The sequence below is a fragment of the Procambarus clarkii genome, chromosome 45 (assembly GCF_040958095.1).
Source record: "Procambarus clarkii isolate CNS0578487 chromosome 45, FALCON_Pclarkii_2.0, whole genome shotgun sequence".
Taxonomy (NCBI): Eukaryota; Metazoa; Arthropoda; class Malacostraca; order Decapoda; family Cambaridae; genus Procambarus; species Procambarus clarkii.
This window is the reverse complement of record NC_091194.1, coordinates 1,655,949-1,671,240: the sequence shown is the minus strand read 5'-3', so window position 1 is coordinate 1,671,240 and position 15,292 is coordinate 1,655,949. Positions and strand designations below refer to the sequence as shown.

The window sequence follows — 15,292 nt, the reverse complement described above, 5'->3', positions numbered from 1 at the left end:
TAATGGGTTCATTTTTTTTTACGCTAGTAAAGAAGTTTCAGTATTGTAGTTTTCTAGCCGATGGTTATTAGATGTTCTCATAAAGAGGAATAATATCTTTCATTAGTTTTTTTTTTTCATTTTTCAGCAAATTAATGTTTGACATTCATTTTTGTTTTCATTTTGGATAAGATGGAAAGCTAAGAGAAAGTGTGTCATTGCAATATTTTCATTCAACTTTTAAGAGATTATTGGCATTTTTCTTAATATCTCATCCTTTGAAAGTAGAAAGAACAGCTATTAAATAGGGGCAAATTAGTTCTGATTGTAAGCTTTTTCCGCACTTTTGAATGTTTTTCTTCACAGTTGAGGATTGCTGATAAGGCACTTGTTTCATTAGTTTTGGTCTTGTTATATACTGTATCATCAGACCCTGTAAATCTTGTAGGAATTTATTAGCTTTTACCTCTTGTATTCTACAAATATTTTTCTGTATTGACTTCAGAAAGTACACACAGCTGTTGGCGTAAAGTAAAATTTAGTTATAGGTTCAGTATATTGCTTATACAGTATATAATGTCTTCCATTGATTTTTTTAAATACGGTACAGTGCTTTGAAAAAAATTAAAGTAGCCACTGCTTTAACCTTGAGAATCAGTCACTTTAAAAGTTTCACTTTTGGTCAAGATCAGTGGTAGTGGTGTGTGTGTGTGTACTTTTTGACAGCAAGGATCATAGTCTTTAAACACAGTCTTATGGTGTAGTGACATTGTTGCGGTGAGTAGCGACAGATTTATATGGTGTAGTCACATTGTTGTGGTGAGGGGCTACAGTTTCATATTAACTCTTTCAGTCTGACTAAATTTAATGTGGTTGCCACACTAGGCTTATACAAATAAAAATTAACAAAATATTTTATCTTAAAAAGTGATAGGCTATTGTGTGACCATTAAATACGAAAATAGTGTGCCTATCTCCATCCAGACCAAACACGTTCCTACAACCCACTTTTAAATTTGCTTATTTCCTAATCTGTTTAACTGTATGGTACAGTATTTCATTTCACTATCTGAACACTGATAAACATTTCTCTTCCTTACTGCTTGCTCCAAAATCCTGTCTATTTTCCCTGCATATCATGGAGTCTTTATCAAGGTTGACGAATGGTGGTTTGGCCGTATAGGGCTTTGTGGGGGGGGGGGTGCTGCTGTGAGACAAGGATTTTTTTCCCAGGCGGGGCAGATCACTGCTAGGAAAATACTGACTGTAGGTCTTCCCATACACCAGACTATATTATATTAATCAATAAGTCTGGTGAATAGCACTCAAGACAGGAAGTGATGGGTGGATTTTTTGTATTTTTGGGGGATATGTGATCTGCTATGTAAGGGTTAATGTACATGACTCGTGTACAGTATGTTGCATACAGTACATTAACAAGTGTCATGTGGGAATGCATTCACTGGCACCTTGTGGAAAGGCAAACTGCATAGTATTTTGTTAAGGATCTAATGGGGAAAAATAGAATGCATTTCAGGCCCAACTATTTAATTAAAATTATTTTAATAATATATTATATGTCCAGTTTTGACATAAGGTTAATTAACCTATATTAAGGTTAATTAACAAAAGGAAACCTGGGTAAATAATGGTCTCAAAATGGGAAAATTGAAACATATATATATATATATATATATATATACATAAGTATGTACACACATTATAATTATATGAGGTCAAATTACTGACCCTCCCCAGGATGCAATCCCACAGCAATTCCATAACTTCCCTCCCAGGTACTGTAACTAGTTACTGCTAGGTGAATAGAGGCATTTGGTGAAAGGAAATGTACCCAAACATTTCTATCATGCCCAAAAATTGAACCAGGCATCCTCGATTGTGCATTGAGAATGAAGCCAACTGTACGAGACCCCCTATGATAAAAATAGCACTTTTAATAACTAAAGATCCTCCCTATTCTGGCCAACTGCAGTACAGTGCTTGTAAACTGCTTGATCAAATAAAACACATACAAATTTGTGCCCCAGAGAATATTGTTCTTGGTCATTACCACCAGAACTCTTTATCTACCTTTTATGTCAGAAATATTGCTTAAAATGCTCTGCTTGCTATTGGTTTTGCAAGAATGTACCTCTCCATTGCAGAGCGCACTAAAAGAATTTTCAAAAGATTTCTGCCAGCATCTTCAGTCCCTACCAAGATCACTTTTCCCTATTAATTTAGCCTTTTAATCTGTGTTAAAATTCGTTGTCTTCCTCCTACACAGTTTAGCCTAAGTACTCTTGCTGGCAAACATCTTTTCTATGCACACATTACAAAATATCAGAAGTAAGAAGACTGAAATTCTGAGAGGAAACACCGAACTAGAACAGAAGGAAGGAAGGAAGGACACGTCCAGTATGCTCAGTACTGGACCACCTCCACACCAGTCACATACAAGCTATTATGTATTGTACAATTTATTACAAAGTTACAGTACAGTAAAATGTTTTTTGAAAATTTTTTGCTAGAAATTACTATGTAAAGTTGGTCTGAAAATTTGGTTCATTACAGTATTTTGGGTTATCCGAGTTCCTCCTTTTTTTACTTAATTGAAGTGTTCAGTTAACTGAATTTCTTCACTACCTTATTCAAAGGTTTTTGTTGCAAGGATCTGAAAATTCTAGGGGGGTAGCGCTATAGTGTTGTTTCTAATTAGGCATCTGATGGGGTACCTTACGTTTTATTTTTATACTTTTTCTGACCCACCTTTGTTAGGTACTGAATACCTTGCAACCTAGGCCTATGTCTGATATTGTGGGGCTTTTAGCCTTCTGGATTGAACTAGATAGTTCATGAAGGGTAGGTTACTTGGTTTGTCCTGCTTCACTGCTACCCCATTGTTGAGGTTGCTGGTTAAGGTGTGCTAGCTGCATGATGCCAAAACTGGTTGTTCTCACAATTCTCACACCTTATATATGGCTATAAACTTGATTGTCTTATGGTCTAGTTGTGTGGGACTTCTGTACCTTTGGGTTCTTAAGGCTCCCTATCTACCATTCCCAAGCTGGGTAGCTGCCCTCACTGATATAGGGACGGTCAATAGTTAGCCTAGGGAGAGCTCTATACACCCCTGGAAATGGAAATTATTTGCGGGCAGTTTGCCTGGGTATTGGTTTCAGTTCTCATCATTATGTGCATCCAATGTTGAGGTGGCAGTCAGGGAAGACTTCAAGCATCCCTGTCACCAACAGACATCGAGTCCAATGGGTACCTTGTGTTGGCTAGTATAGTCAGTACAATAGTGCCAGTGCATTCGCTCCTGAGGCTACTGGTGCCGGGCCGAAATGTGTGGTACACACATTTCATTTCATTCAACATTTTTTTTTTTTTGTCAGCACATTTTATAATGAATGAGGGTAATAGGTTCTAGAATCAAAACCTATCCTTACTATTATTAATAATAATTAATAGTAACAATAATAAATAATTACATTAAAGTCTTTTTAGTTTTCTTAACCATTGTACAATGCAAGTTGTCAATAACATATTCAGTAACATATGTTTGCCCCGTTGAAACATTATCTTGAATTCACAAAACACCTGGAGTAATCCATAAATTTCCCTTCAAGTCTTATCTAAATGTGATAAGTAACCTTGGGTTGGGATTGGTGCAGGTGGGTACACTCTGTACCTAAATTTGGTTTGATCTAATTTCCTGACTAAAACCCTACCTCTGCTTGGTGGTTGCAAAAAAAAAACTGGCTCCCAAATGTCCATTCATATGAGGGAGATTTGCCTTTGTATCTCGTTTGGTTGGTAACTGTGATTCCAATTCCAAGATTTGATTGTTTTGTAAATATAGTTCTGTACTTGGCAGTCTGGTCTCTGTTAGAAAATTGTACCACCTTGCCTTTTCTGAGGCAAAGTCCATAAAGCAAATTGTTTATAGAAGGCTGTATACATGCATGCATATATGTATGTATGCATATACTGTACAGCATTTTAAAACAAATTTACGTGTGAAGTGCATACATTATTACAAAGTTCACAGTCTGGGTTCAGAACTCACGACCAGATGCTTGCCAGTTCATCACTTGGCCCATTCAACAAGTGACCCCCACAAAAGAATTAGAACTTGGAGATCAGTCAAGGAATTCTGCCTCAGATTGACAAGCTGTCATAGCTTCCAACCAGTGTGCATGAATATCAAAGTCACAAATGTTCCAAGTCCAAGTGCTCCCAGGAATTGGGTAATAGTGCTTAACATCTGTGGTAGCTTGCTAGTCACAGGGTCACAAGTTAATCGAGAAGGTGCTCTTTGTAAAGTAAATAAAATAAATAAAATAAATAAATATAAAATGTGTGTACAGTGTTTATATACACAGTACAGTATATATTTTTTTATTTGGGAGTCAGTGTGTGTGTGTATGTACACACACACACACACCTGTGCAATATACTTATACTGTACATGTATTATATATAATCATTGTTATTGATTAATTGGCCAATGAATTGATTGAATTATATATATATATATATGTTGAGTAATGTATTAATTTATTTAGAGATTGGGTGCTTGTGCAACATAGTGATCAGTACAGTATATTGATTTATATAAAAATACTTAAATTAGTCACTATCAATAAAAATCAGTCGCTTAGCCAGTCAGTAAAAAATAGCAAAAGCATTATCCAGTATTACTTTAGGTATTTATTGTAGATATTTATTTATAATGTACAAAGTTTTCAGTTTTTCTCTTAAGTGTTGTACAGTATAGGTGCTAGTCAAGATGCCGTAGTGGTAAATTATTCGGGTGCTGAGCCAGCTATTATTATTATTGGTTGTGGCTATCAATTACAGCAGCATTGAGAGTAATGCGTGTGTGTACTGTATATTAAGTCAGAAACTTTATCAAAACTTCTATGTTATCCATGTAGTTTTCATTTAAGTTGTTGTGTCTGTGATAAGTGAAGGCATTCCATGACTCATTGCCAACTTTTCAGTCATAGAATTCATACCATATGGTTAAAATGTCCAAGGTGTGCGTGTGAGTGTATGCATGTGTGTGTGTGTGTGTGTGTTGAGAGATAGGGACGAAGTCAGTGAGAAAATGAGTATTGCCTACATGTGTGTTTGTGTTTGTACTATGTAAATATGTTTTATTAAAATTTTATGTTATTGTTCGTTGTGAAAATGAATGAATTTGTGTTGCATATAGTGTATATTTCAATTTGGGGCATTAAACACATTTGAAAACATCTTATTATATATTGAGAGATTGGTCACTGAGGGGTGCAGAGTGCACTGGCAACCCTCGCGGGAGGTTGCGTAGGCTGGTCCTGGGCCGGCGTGTTCAGTGTGAAACACAGCGGATTTGGGCAAGGTTGAGTCACCTTGTGTGTCCTCATTTATTCTTTAGACATAATTATTTTTGTTGTGATCTCACTTCACTCTGGTGTTCATAAGTTGCTATAAATAACCAGCTCTTGGAAATATGACGGTTTATACTGTTTTCACTATTGCTATCGGTCAGGCAATGTTTGTGAATGTTATAAACTGAGAAATTTATTTGTCTTTATAAAAAAATATATAAAACTTCATCTGATTTTTTTTTAAGTAAAATGCCATTAATGGTATAATATTTTACAGAAATACTGTATTGATCATATTAGATGGTTTCTTCCTCAGTATTTTAAGTGAGGAAGAAAATATTAATGCTGTGTCATTCTGTAGTGTTAGTGAAGTGGTGTCAGCTGTTGTTAGTGTAGTGGTGTTAGCTGTTATCATATTTAGTGAAGTAATGTCAACTGTTAGCATATTGTTAGGGAAGTGATATCAACTGTTAGCATATTGTTAGAAGTGATGTCACTTCTTTTAATGCATTTTTGCATCCACACATTTTTCTCTAAGTTTTCTACTACTGATGCCACTTCTTGGATGGACATTCAAACATGCTGCAGGGGGACCTAAATAGACTTTTATAATGAGCTTAAAATTGGCAGATGTAGTTCAGTGCTGACAAGTGTGTGTGTGTAGAATTATAAATCCAGGAAATGAAAGTAGAACTATGGTACTTGATATTGGCTAAACATTATTAGTGTTATCAAATCTGATTTTCCATTACTACACACACTCTGATTATAAGTAGTATTGTAATATGTTTAACCAATCTGTGTATAATTTTTCATATACTTTGCCATTTGAAAGAACTTCAACATTTATTTTGTTGCTAAGGATTAATGATAGTCATGAAAACCTAGAGTGAAGTGAACACAAAATGTTTCTTTTTTAATAGGATTGCATTATTTGAAGGGGACGTGGATTTGATTCCACCTCAGTATTTTCCCATAGATACATCATGTTCTCGTGATTATATTGTATAGGATTATTATACAGTATATTGTTTCTCATTTTACCGGTGGATCTATAGTTCATAAAGGTTGCTGTCCTAATTAAAAACCTCTTCCTTATTTGGATTAGAACTGTAATTGTGATAATATGAATAAAGGATAAGCAGTAGTTAAATGATATATCTGCATTGTGTCAACTTCATGGTTTCGTTATGATCCTCCGGAATGATTTTAAAGTAGCGTCTCCATCTGCATTACAGAGCTACTTGTTCCTGCTTATTGTATTAGGTAATTTGCTTTCATTGTAGCACTGTATTGTACTGAATGTACATTTTATCTAATGATGTGATTTTGGACTTTTCTTGTAGGTTTATTGATTCCCTTCAGTAATGAATAATCAAGACGAAAAACTCAAGGAGGATGTAAGTTTTATTAACTTAATATAGTAGCTTGGGTTTCTCTGTTGAGCATAATGACTAAGGGAATGGTGTACAGAGATTTGTAGTGACCATCTTTATGGTACTTCATATGTAAAGTTTGTAACAAATGTTTGAATTGAAATTTGTTTTGATTTTTAAAGGCAGAAACCATTCAATAAAAGAAAACTTGATTTGTCATGAAAGAGGACATTGATGCATTATATGGACATGATTTTATTACTGTATAAGCAATCTTAAAGTATCTTTTAAGTGCACTTTATCTTAGTCATTATTCCCACTGCTGGACAGGGAACATGCTTGTTTGTCTTTTGACTTGGTTTGAAGACGTGTGATCCCTGCACATGCTCGGCATGAGCCTTAATGGTAACCAGGGCCACATTCATAAAGCATTTGCGCAATCATTTACAGAACCTTTACATCTTTCCTCAATCATGGTGGCTTTGTTTACATTTATTAAACTGTTTACGAGCTTGGAATTTTACAGCCCAAGGTTATTATTGTTGTAAACAACCTTGTGCGTCAGAGTTTATAAACTGTTTAATAAATGTAAATACAGCTGCCATGATTGAGGAAAGATGTACATACAGGGTTTTGTAAGTGGTTGTGTGAATGTATGATGTATCCTGGTCCAGCACTTGATCTGAAATGTGCTTCCAAATGCTTCCCATTAACCCACAGTTATGTTCTGTATACGTTTCTCCCATCACTCTAACCACTCGAGTCATGACACGGAATGCACAGTTTAAGTAAGAAACTTTAACATGGGGGAAAAGAGAATTTGTTTGTTTTTTATTTGTTGATTTTATTTGTTGTTTTTGAGTGAAAGATTATGACAAAATCATATATTCCTTGTAAAAAATATTTTTCTTAAACCTTAATAGTGTCCAGTTTGTAAAATTTTAATGTAATCTTTTGTCTTCTACATTTACAATTTGCCCTACATATATATACGTAGATGACCCTCATTGTTTTTCTATGTATTCTGTACTGACCAAGACTACATTTTTCCTAATGTGCAGTATTTAACTACCTAGTCGGCACGTGTTGGGCAAACAACTTTGATTCAGTGTTGAATCAATGTCGATAAAGTTGATTTAATATTGATAATGTTGCTTCGACATCGATAACGTTGGTTCAATATCGATGACGTTGATTCAATATCGATGACGTTTATTCAGCGTTGCTCGAGCACATTTTGCCCACTGGGTAGTTGACTTTTTCATTACTTTCTCCAGCACAAAGGGACTTAATAGATGACCCTCAATTTGTTTCCCCCATGTTTTGGTACCTAGACCCTTCTTTATTTCAAGTATTGTTTTACTCTATGGGCAAGTTTGTGTGCTTTTGGTCACCAATATGATACCAAACCCATTAGCAAAATACATCACATGCTTGAAAGTAATTATTAAGGCTTATAGACACTATAAGATTATTAAGGCTTATATATATAGAGAGAGATATAGTAGCTAACAATAAGCAATTTTATAATTATTGTGGATCAATTTGTTTTAAAAGTGAAAAGTAGGATGTGTAATACATTATACAGGTAATGTATTTTAAACAAAAACATTATCTTGAGTAAAATAACATATCTGGGATTGTAATTTTTTTCAACTTTTATTTCTGTTAAATATTCATTATGATATAGGCAAATTCTTTCCACTGGGTTTATTATGCCAAAGTGTGTGCGAAAGTGATACTAAGAAAGAGAGGTAAAGGAGATGTAACTCTAACGGGTGTTTTATTGAATAGTGATACAGAAGAGAAGCCTTCAAAATAGTGAACTATTTGATCATGCTATTTAATGATTATTGTTGCAACAGAGATAATGTCTAGAAAAACCACGTTGAGAGTCGACTGTTGAAGGCGATGCTTTATCTTTAAAGACGTTAACAATACTGACATACACAGGTCCAGGGTAAAAAAAGGGTAAAGCTGTTTGTAAAGGGTAAAAAATTACATACACGATGTACCCGGTATATATTTTTATACTGTATTTAGAATTTAGCAGGTGGGATTGTAATACTGAATGCAGTAATGATTTATTCTTTTTGATTGTTGGGTTTAATGGCTGCAGATTGTATGTAATGTAATTTTATTCTGTGATGATGCATTTGACATCCATAAAATTCATTCAGTTGCGTCCCTTCTCTATATAACCAGCTATCTCTGGGTACCTGATTTAGATTTTATGAGCCCCTACAGGCAAGATGATCATCTTCAGTTGGTCTATGTGCAACTTGGGGTTTCTCTACATCATTGTCAGCTTAGCGGGCTACCTTACCTTGAGGTGCTTCCGGGGCTTAGCATCCCCGCGGCCCAGTCGTCGACCAGGCCTCCTCTGGCTAGCCAGAACTTTAGGGACCCATACAGGAATATCCATGCTGTTCCCCCCTTCCTCCCTCAAAAAAAAACTCTTTATATTCTGTTCAATCCTCCTAAATTATATGTATACAGATATTGAGAAAGCATGGGGATATACAGTACTAGAATACAAATAAAATCTTAGCTCCTCATAATGTATGTAGAAAGTTATTCAATTCAAATTATTTAATAACTAATCTGATTTTTATTAAGATAAGAGGCAGAAACAAGACTTCAGGGAGGTCTCTGAAAAACATTTCTATTTTTCCCATATTACCTTACATTATACTGTATTTGCGAACTCACATGTGCCGTGGTTTTCAGGAATGCATTTCTTGTGGGTAGAGACAACTCGCTGTGGTTTAGGATGTAACCTGCATTTTTATATTTTATGTATCCAGGTGACGGCTTCACATATTTCACTCGATAAAGATAGAAATAACATAAAAAAGGACTGAAATACAGTATATAATGTAGTGCCTGTATGGTGTAGTGCCCATATAGTGCAGTGCCCATATAGTGCAGTGCCTATATTGTGCAGTGCCCATATTGTGCAGTGCCCATATAGTGCAGATGCCAGATGATAGCTATTTTTGATGGGTGAAAGTGTGAAAGTCCTGGTTGAAAATTGTATTGGGGCTTGGGAAAGAAGAGTTAGTGAATGTGGACAAAAGTCAATTGGTGGTGGAAAGACGGAAATTCCATTTGTAAAACGGATGCGTATGGCGACAAAAAAAATTAGAACGTGCAAGTAGGATCAGTCAGAAAGAAAAGTGATTGATGCAATGAAAGTCAAGATAAAAGAGTTGCCGGGATAGATGTGGCAAGACGGCAACAGTAAAGAATGGTAGCGCCGAGTCTATTTATGACAGTATAAACATTAGGGAGCACCGCAGCAGGATATCTGTTCATTATTTTAAATCGTCATTATCCTAGCACCCATTGTCCTAGTGTCCCCCCCTTATTGTCCTAGCACCGCCTTTTTATCTTAACAACCCCCCCTCCCCATGATTTTCCTACCACCCTCTAATTATCCAAAGCCCCCCCCCCCCCTAATCCTATCATGCTCTGATCTTACCCTGCCTCCATCACCCTAATGCATCTCTCCTTTACCCTAATGTTGTCACATTATACTTAACACCCCTGCTATCCTCTCGGCACCCCTAATAACCCAAGCACCTTCCACTAGCCTTGTGCCCCCCATTACATAAACACCATAGGCTAATGATTTCATTTGTGACTTGAGCTGGCACTTGATAAAATGAATAATCATTCTACAAAAACACTTTTAAACAGTTTCCGCTCTTTCTAAAGAGATCATCCTCAGATGTGTGATTTATTATTTTAACTTGTTTATTTCTGTTACCGAATATGATACAGCACGTGTCACCAGCTCATGTGCACTTTAATATGATGGAGTAAATTCAGTTATTGTAGGTTAGAAATAAAGAAATGAAATGATGCACCTAATTTGCGAGGATATTTTATGACTTTTTTTTCATCATATATTTACGGAAAGTGATTTTGAAGTTCAGAAGTTCAATATGGGAGGACATATGATATTGTGTATGTAAATACTACATGTATTAGGTTGATGGACGACCAAAAACGTGTCGCCTCCACTGACAATTAGAGTACAAGACTCTTATTTCATGTCAAAGATAAGCATTTTTTTTTTTTTTATATTAATCCAGAATTAATACATGTATTCAATACACTTCAGTTTTGATGCTACTTGGGGGTTATACTTTGTCATCACCAGACTGACTTTTGATCATTTACATTTGTGTGTGATAAATTTGATTTTATAGGGGCTTTGCTTAGTTGACTTGATTAGCATTTATCATCTATTCTATGTTGTTTTATAAAACATTTTGCAGTTTGTATTGTGTTTCTGATTACTGCATCTAATTAAAATTATTATTTGTGCTATAATTAATTATTTTGACTTAATTTGCACAGTTGGTCTAAAATCCACAACAAAAAATTGCCTTGTTAGGTTAGCTTGGAAGATAATGGATATTTGTTATTTTATTTTATTTATTTATATATACTGTACAGTACAAGAGTTCTTACATTCTTGTACGACCACTAGCACACATTTTGTTTCGGGCAAGTCCTTAATCCTTTGTTCCCTGGAATACAACCACGGGGACTGCTAATTAGATATCTTAAGTACAGTACAACAAATATACTGTGAATTCGTAATGGGCTTTGCCCTAACGCTTTTGGATTTTTAATGCTTGACAGTATTCTTAAAGAAGATTTTGGCTAATTAATATTAGATTTAATAAAATTTTGTATATTAATGGATCTGTGTGTGTGTATTTTGCAGTAAAACATTCTACTTGTCTATGGTAGATTTAGATTTTTGTAGGCAAATATGTGGAGAACATTTAATATCCTGCTATTGATAATGCCTTGGGTTTTGCAACCAATTGTTTCACAATACACTCATTTTAATCACTTGTAGATTTTGCAGAGACTTTAATGAATTCCCACATAGTTTTTGTAACAATTGCATTAAGCAAGTGCAGTATCAGTAATACAAAGAAGGGTGCGTTCTCTCTGCTCACCATAGCATAAACATTCTGCCCTTCTTAGGGGCCCTACTCAGCTATGTGTAAAATATTAATCCTCTATTTTTTCTTTGTAAAAATATGATTAGTCATACATTAGTACTTTTTATATGCAATACATTAGTTCTTTTTATATGCATGTGTGCAGAAATTATTATTCTTTCATACATACAGTATAGAATAATTCTGAATATTCAGTATACATCTGCATGTATATGCTGTCATGCTGAATAAACTTGACATACTGTATTTTATTAAAATTTTGGTACAGTATATATATTTTAAAGAGCTAATGTTAGCATCTGATATTTCTGGAAATGGAGAAATGGTTTCATCAATGGAAAGTACTGTAGGTAATTATTTTGGAAACAGGTCGTGATGTAATTTAAATTTTAAGGAAAGTGAAGAGTATAAAAATATTTTCAAATAAGGGTATTTGCTATGAATCATTCAATGACCTGGAATTGGCCTCTTATAAGAGAGGATAAAAATGCCCTGTTGAAGATAATGCTATCCCTTGGATATGGGTATACAGGGTATCGATTATTTGGTTTGCACAATTACTCATCGGTTTACTGGCCGGCCCATAAGTGGTTAACGTAGGTAACCGGGCCATGTGTGTACCATTAGTACTACAGTAATGGTTTAGTATAGGAGGCAGTTTGATAAGTACAGTACAAGAAAACCACTTTATGAAGAGAGAGTAAAGTATGTGTGTGAGTGGAAGCTTGCACATCTTGCCAGCTCTTACTCGCTCCATGTTTTGATTCATCATTGATTGCTGGCAATGGAAGTGAATGAATTCTACTCACTGTACAATAGAAGAAAGACCAATGCTCTCAGAGTAAGGTGATAATTTTTTGAAAGATGTGAGGGTATGGTGGTAGACTGTGGTGTTTACAAAATGAACAAAATGTAGTCAAGTGTAGTATTGTAATGGGTGATGAAGTAAAGAAAATGTCAGTAAATAGAAATACGGTATTGTATTGATATTGCACATGACATCAAGCTTAGCACCTTCTTTTGATAGTTACTAATTTGCACATGGCATCACGGTGGAATAAATTGGCTAGAAAAATAACTGGATAACGAAAGAATTTTGAAAGGAAAGAATATTATTTATGCTGTGCAAAAGAAATGCTTGGCAGTAGATATAATTCTTACACTTATGATTTTTGTGATTTAAAATAGACAAGAAATACAGACAAATTTAGAGGAATAAATGTGGAATGAGAGAATGCAACGGAGGGAAAACTGTTGAGAAAAATACTTGGACTGAATACATGAATAAGACGATTGGTAATAGGATGTTGGTGAGAGCAAACAGAAGTAAAATGCCAGGAATTCAAATGTTATTAAAATCATTTATACTGTGTCATGGTAGCTACCAAATTCACTTTGCAAGGTAGAGTGCAAAGGGTGATTTGGTTGGGCTTAATTTATCAACCTTGGGAAAGTTATTTAGGCCACCACAATAACTTACTCTTAGTACTTTGTGTATACAGTACACCTAGTAGCGGAATTCTGTACACTTCTCGGTGAATATATTCGTTACAGGGTGGTATGATTTGGGCAAAGCTCTTTAAGTCAATTTTAATTTACTTTGCCTTAATTTTGTTTGCCTTATTTTATCCAATAGTAGGGAGGCCAGCATGTAAATTATTTGGCAGATTTTGTTCTGGGGACAATATATTTTAGTTTTAATAAGAGATACCTGCAAGCCCACCTGTAAGCCTTTTTCCCTAGAATTTTAGAGCTCTTTGAGATAACAAGATATTAAACCATAAATAGGTAAGACAAAAATATAGTTTATGTATCATAACTATCTGTCTGTTTTTGCATTATTTAGTGTACCTTCTTCAATTAAAACTCAATATTTTTAGAAAGGTTAACAGGCTACCTTCTTTAATGAATGCTCAATATTTTAGGAAGGACCTGGAGTCGTGTCGTCCTCTTGTACGACATCAGAGAAGACAACATCTGAAAAGCAGTCTACCATCCCAGACACTGGTGTGTCTGGGATGTGGTTGAGCGGGCGGGAAGGGGGCGGGCTGCCTTGGGAGGAGGTGGCCCGTCTTCTGCTCGCAGATCCTAATGTTGGCCTCCCCTCCCGAGAGGTTGTTACTCGTAGACAGCTAGTTGGCTACAATGAGTTCTCCGAGACAGAAGATGACCCTCTCTGGAAAAAATATCTGGGCCAGGTAAGATGGAAATATAGTAAATACAAATTTAGTACTGGATATTCTGTAGTTGATAATATATCTTGTAAATCTAAAATTGTAGTTACTGTACTATTTTTTCACATTGTTTTTATTAGAACTCAAATATTAAAAGGTTGTATTTATATTGCTTTAATATTTATAAATCTGTATCATATATCTAATAATAGTTCTCAGGGTTTGCCATTTTTTTCAAGCTTTAGATATGTAAATAATGTATACCGATATCAAGCAATTACAGTATAGTGCTTATATAATGTATGTGTTAAACCTTTCATTTTAGGCTTGTAACTATTCCCATTTGACATTAATTTCAGTTCAAGGAACCATTGATACTACTATTGTTGGCATCATCATTTGTATCCCTTTGTATGGGCCAATTTGATGATGCCGTTGTCATCACTCTTGCGATTGTGATAGTAGCAACAGTGGCTTTTATTCAAGAACTGAGAACGGATAAAGCGTTAGAAGAGTTAAAGAAACAGGTAAGATTAATCATGACTAAATATTTTCTCTTGCATTATGCATTTATACTGTACAGTACATATATATTTAGTATGCAGTTTCTCCTGCATTTTTCATAGATATGTTACATGTACAGTACTATACTATATTATAATAAAATATAAATTACATTGATATAGATTCACTAATAATTTAATCACATTTACAACATGCTAGGTTGTCTAATTTTGTCAAAAATATTTAAGATACAGTATATTAAGTATTTTAAAATTGTAATCTTTTTAACTCATACAGTGCTCCAATTGCTATGTGCAATTTTTACCTGTTCTCCAATTGCTGTCTGCAGTTGATCCTATGAATTGTTTATATTTTTTCATTCACATATGGATGTAGGACTTTGAAATAGTCTAGCAGTTTAAGGGGTTAACTAGGACCCTTTTTTTCCAGGTTCCCGCTACTTGTACGTGTCTTCGTGATGGAAATGTGCGAGAGTATCAGGCTAGGGAATTAGTCCCAGGGGACATTGTTCACCTTAATATTGGAGACAGAGTCCCAGCAGATCTGAGGTTGTTTGAGGCATCAGATCTGAGTATTGACGAGTCCAGTTTCACAGGGGAGACCGAGCCTGCACCTAAGGTAAAATTGATGTTAATTTGTTAAGTACAGTACTTGATAACTGATAGTTATGATGATGGTTGGCAGTGCATTTTAATACATAGGTAATGAAGAGGTAAAGACAGTAGAGAAATTTGCTTGTAATTGCTCAACGGTGTATGAATAACTATTTTACGTTTTTTAACCTTAATGCTGCTGAGTTGCTGTCTGTAATTTCTTCTTGTGCTCAAATTGCCATATATATAATTTTTTCCTATTTGATTTGTTAACTAATT

At 34.9% G+C, this 15,292-nt stretch overlaps 1 protein-coding gene across 8 annotated transcripts in view; it reads left to right on the top strand.

The window, feature by feature from the left end:
- Positions 1–15,292, top strand: part of SPoCk (secretory pathway calcium atpase) — a 34,574-nt gene that overhangs the window by 4,744 nt on the left and 14,538 nt on the right. For 4 of the 8 annotated variants that reach the window (XM_045761431.2, XM_045761424.2, XM_045761430.2 and 1 more), the window contains 3 exons: positions 13,647–13,919; positions 14,255–14,422; positions 14,850–15,038. In XM_045761431.2, coding sequence (XP_045617387.1) covers positions 13,740–13,919; positions 14,255–14,422; positions 14,850–15,038 — 537 coding nt within the window. In that variant the 5' untranslated portion in view covers positions 13,647–13,739. Of the gene's footprint in view, positions 1–5,302; positions 5,382–6,703; positions 6,758–13,646; positions 13,920–14,254; positions 14,423–14,849; positions 15,039–15,292 lie in introns of those variants that run through there. The other 4 variants (XM_045761428.2, XM_045761429.2, XM_045761426.2 and 1 more) reach the window with 3 other exon arrangements.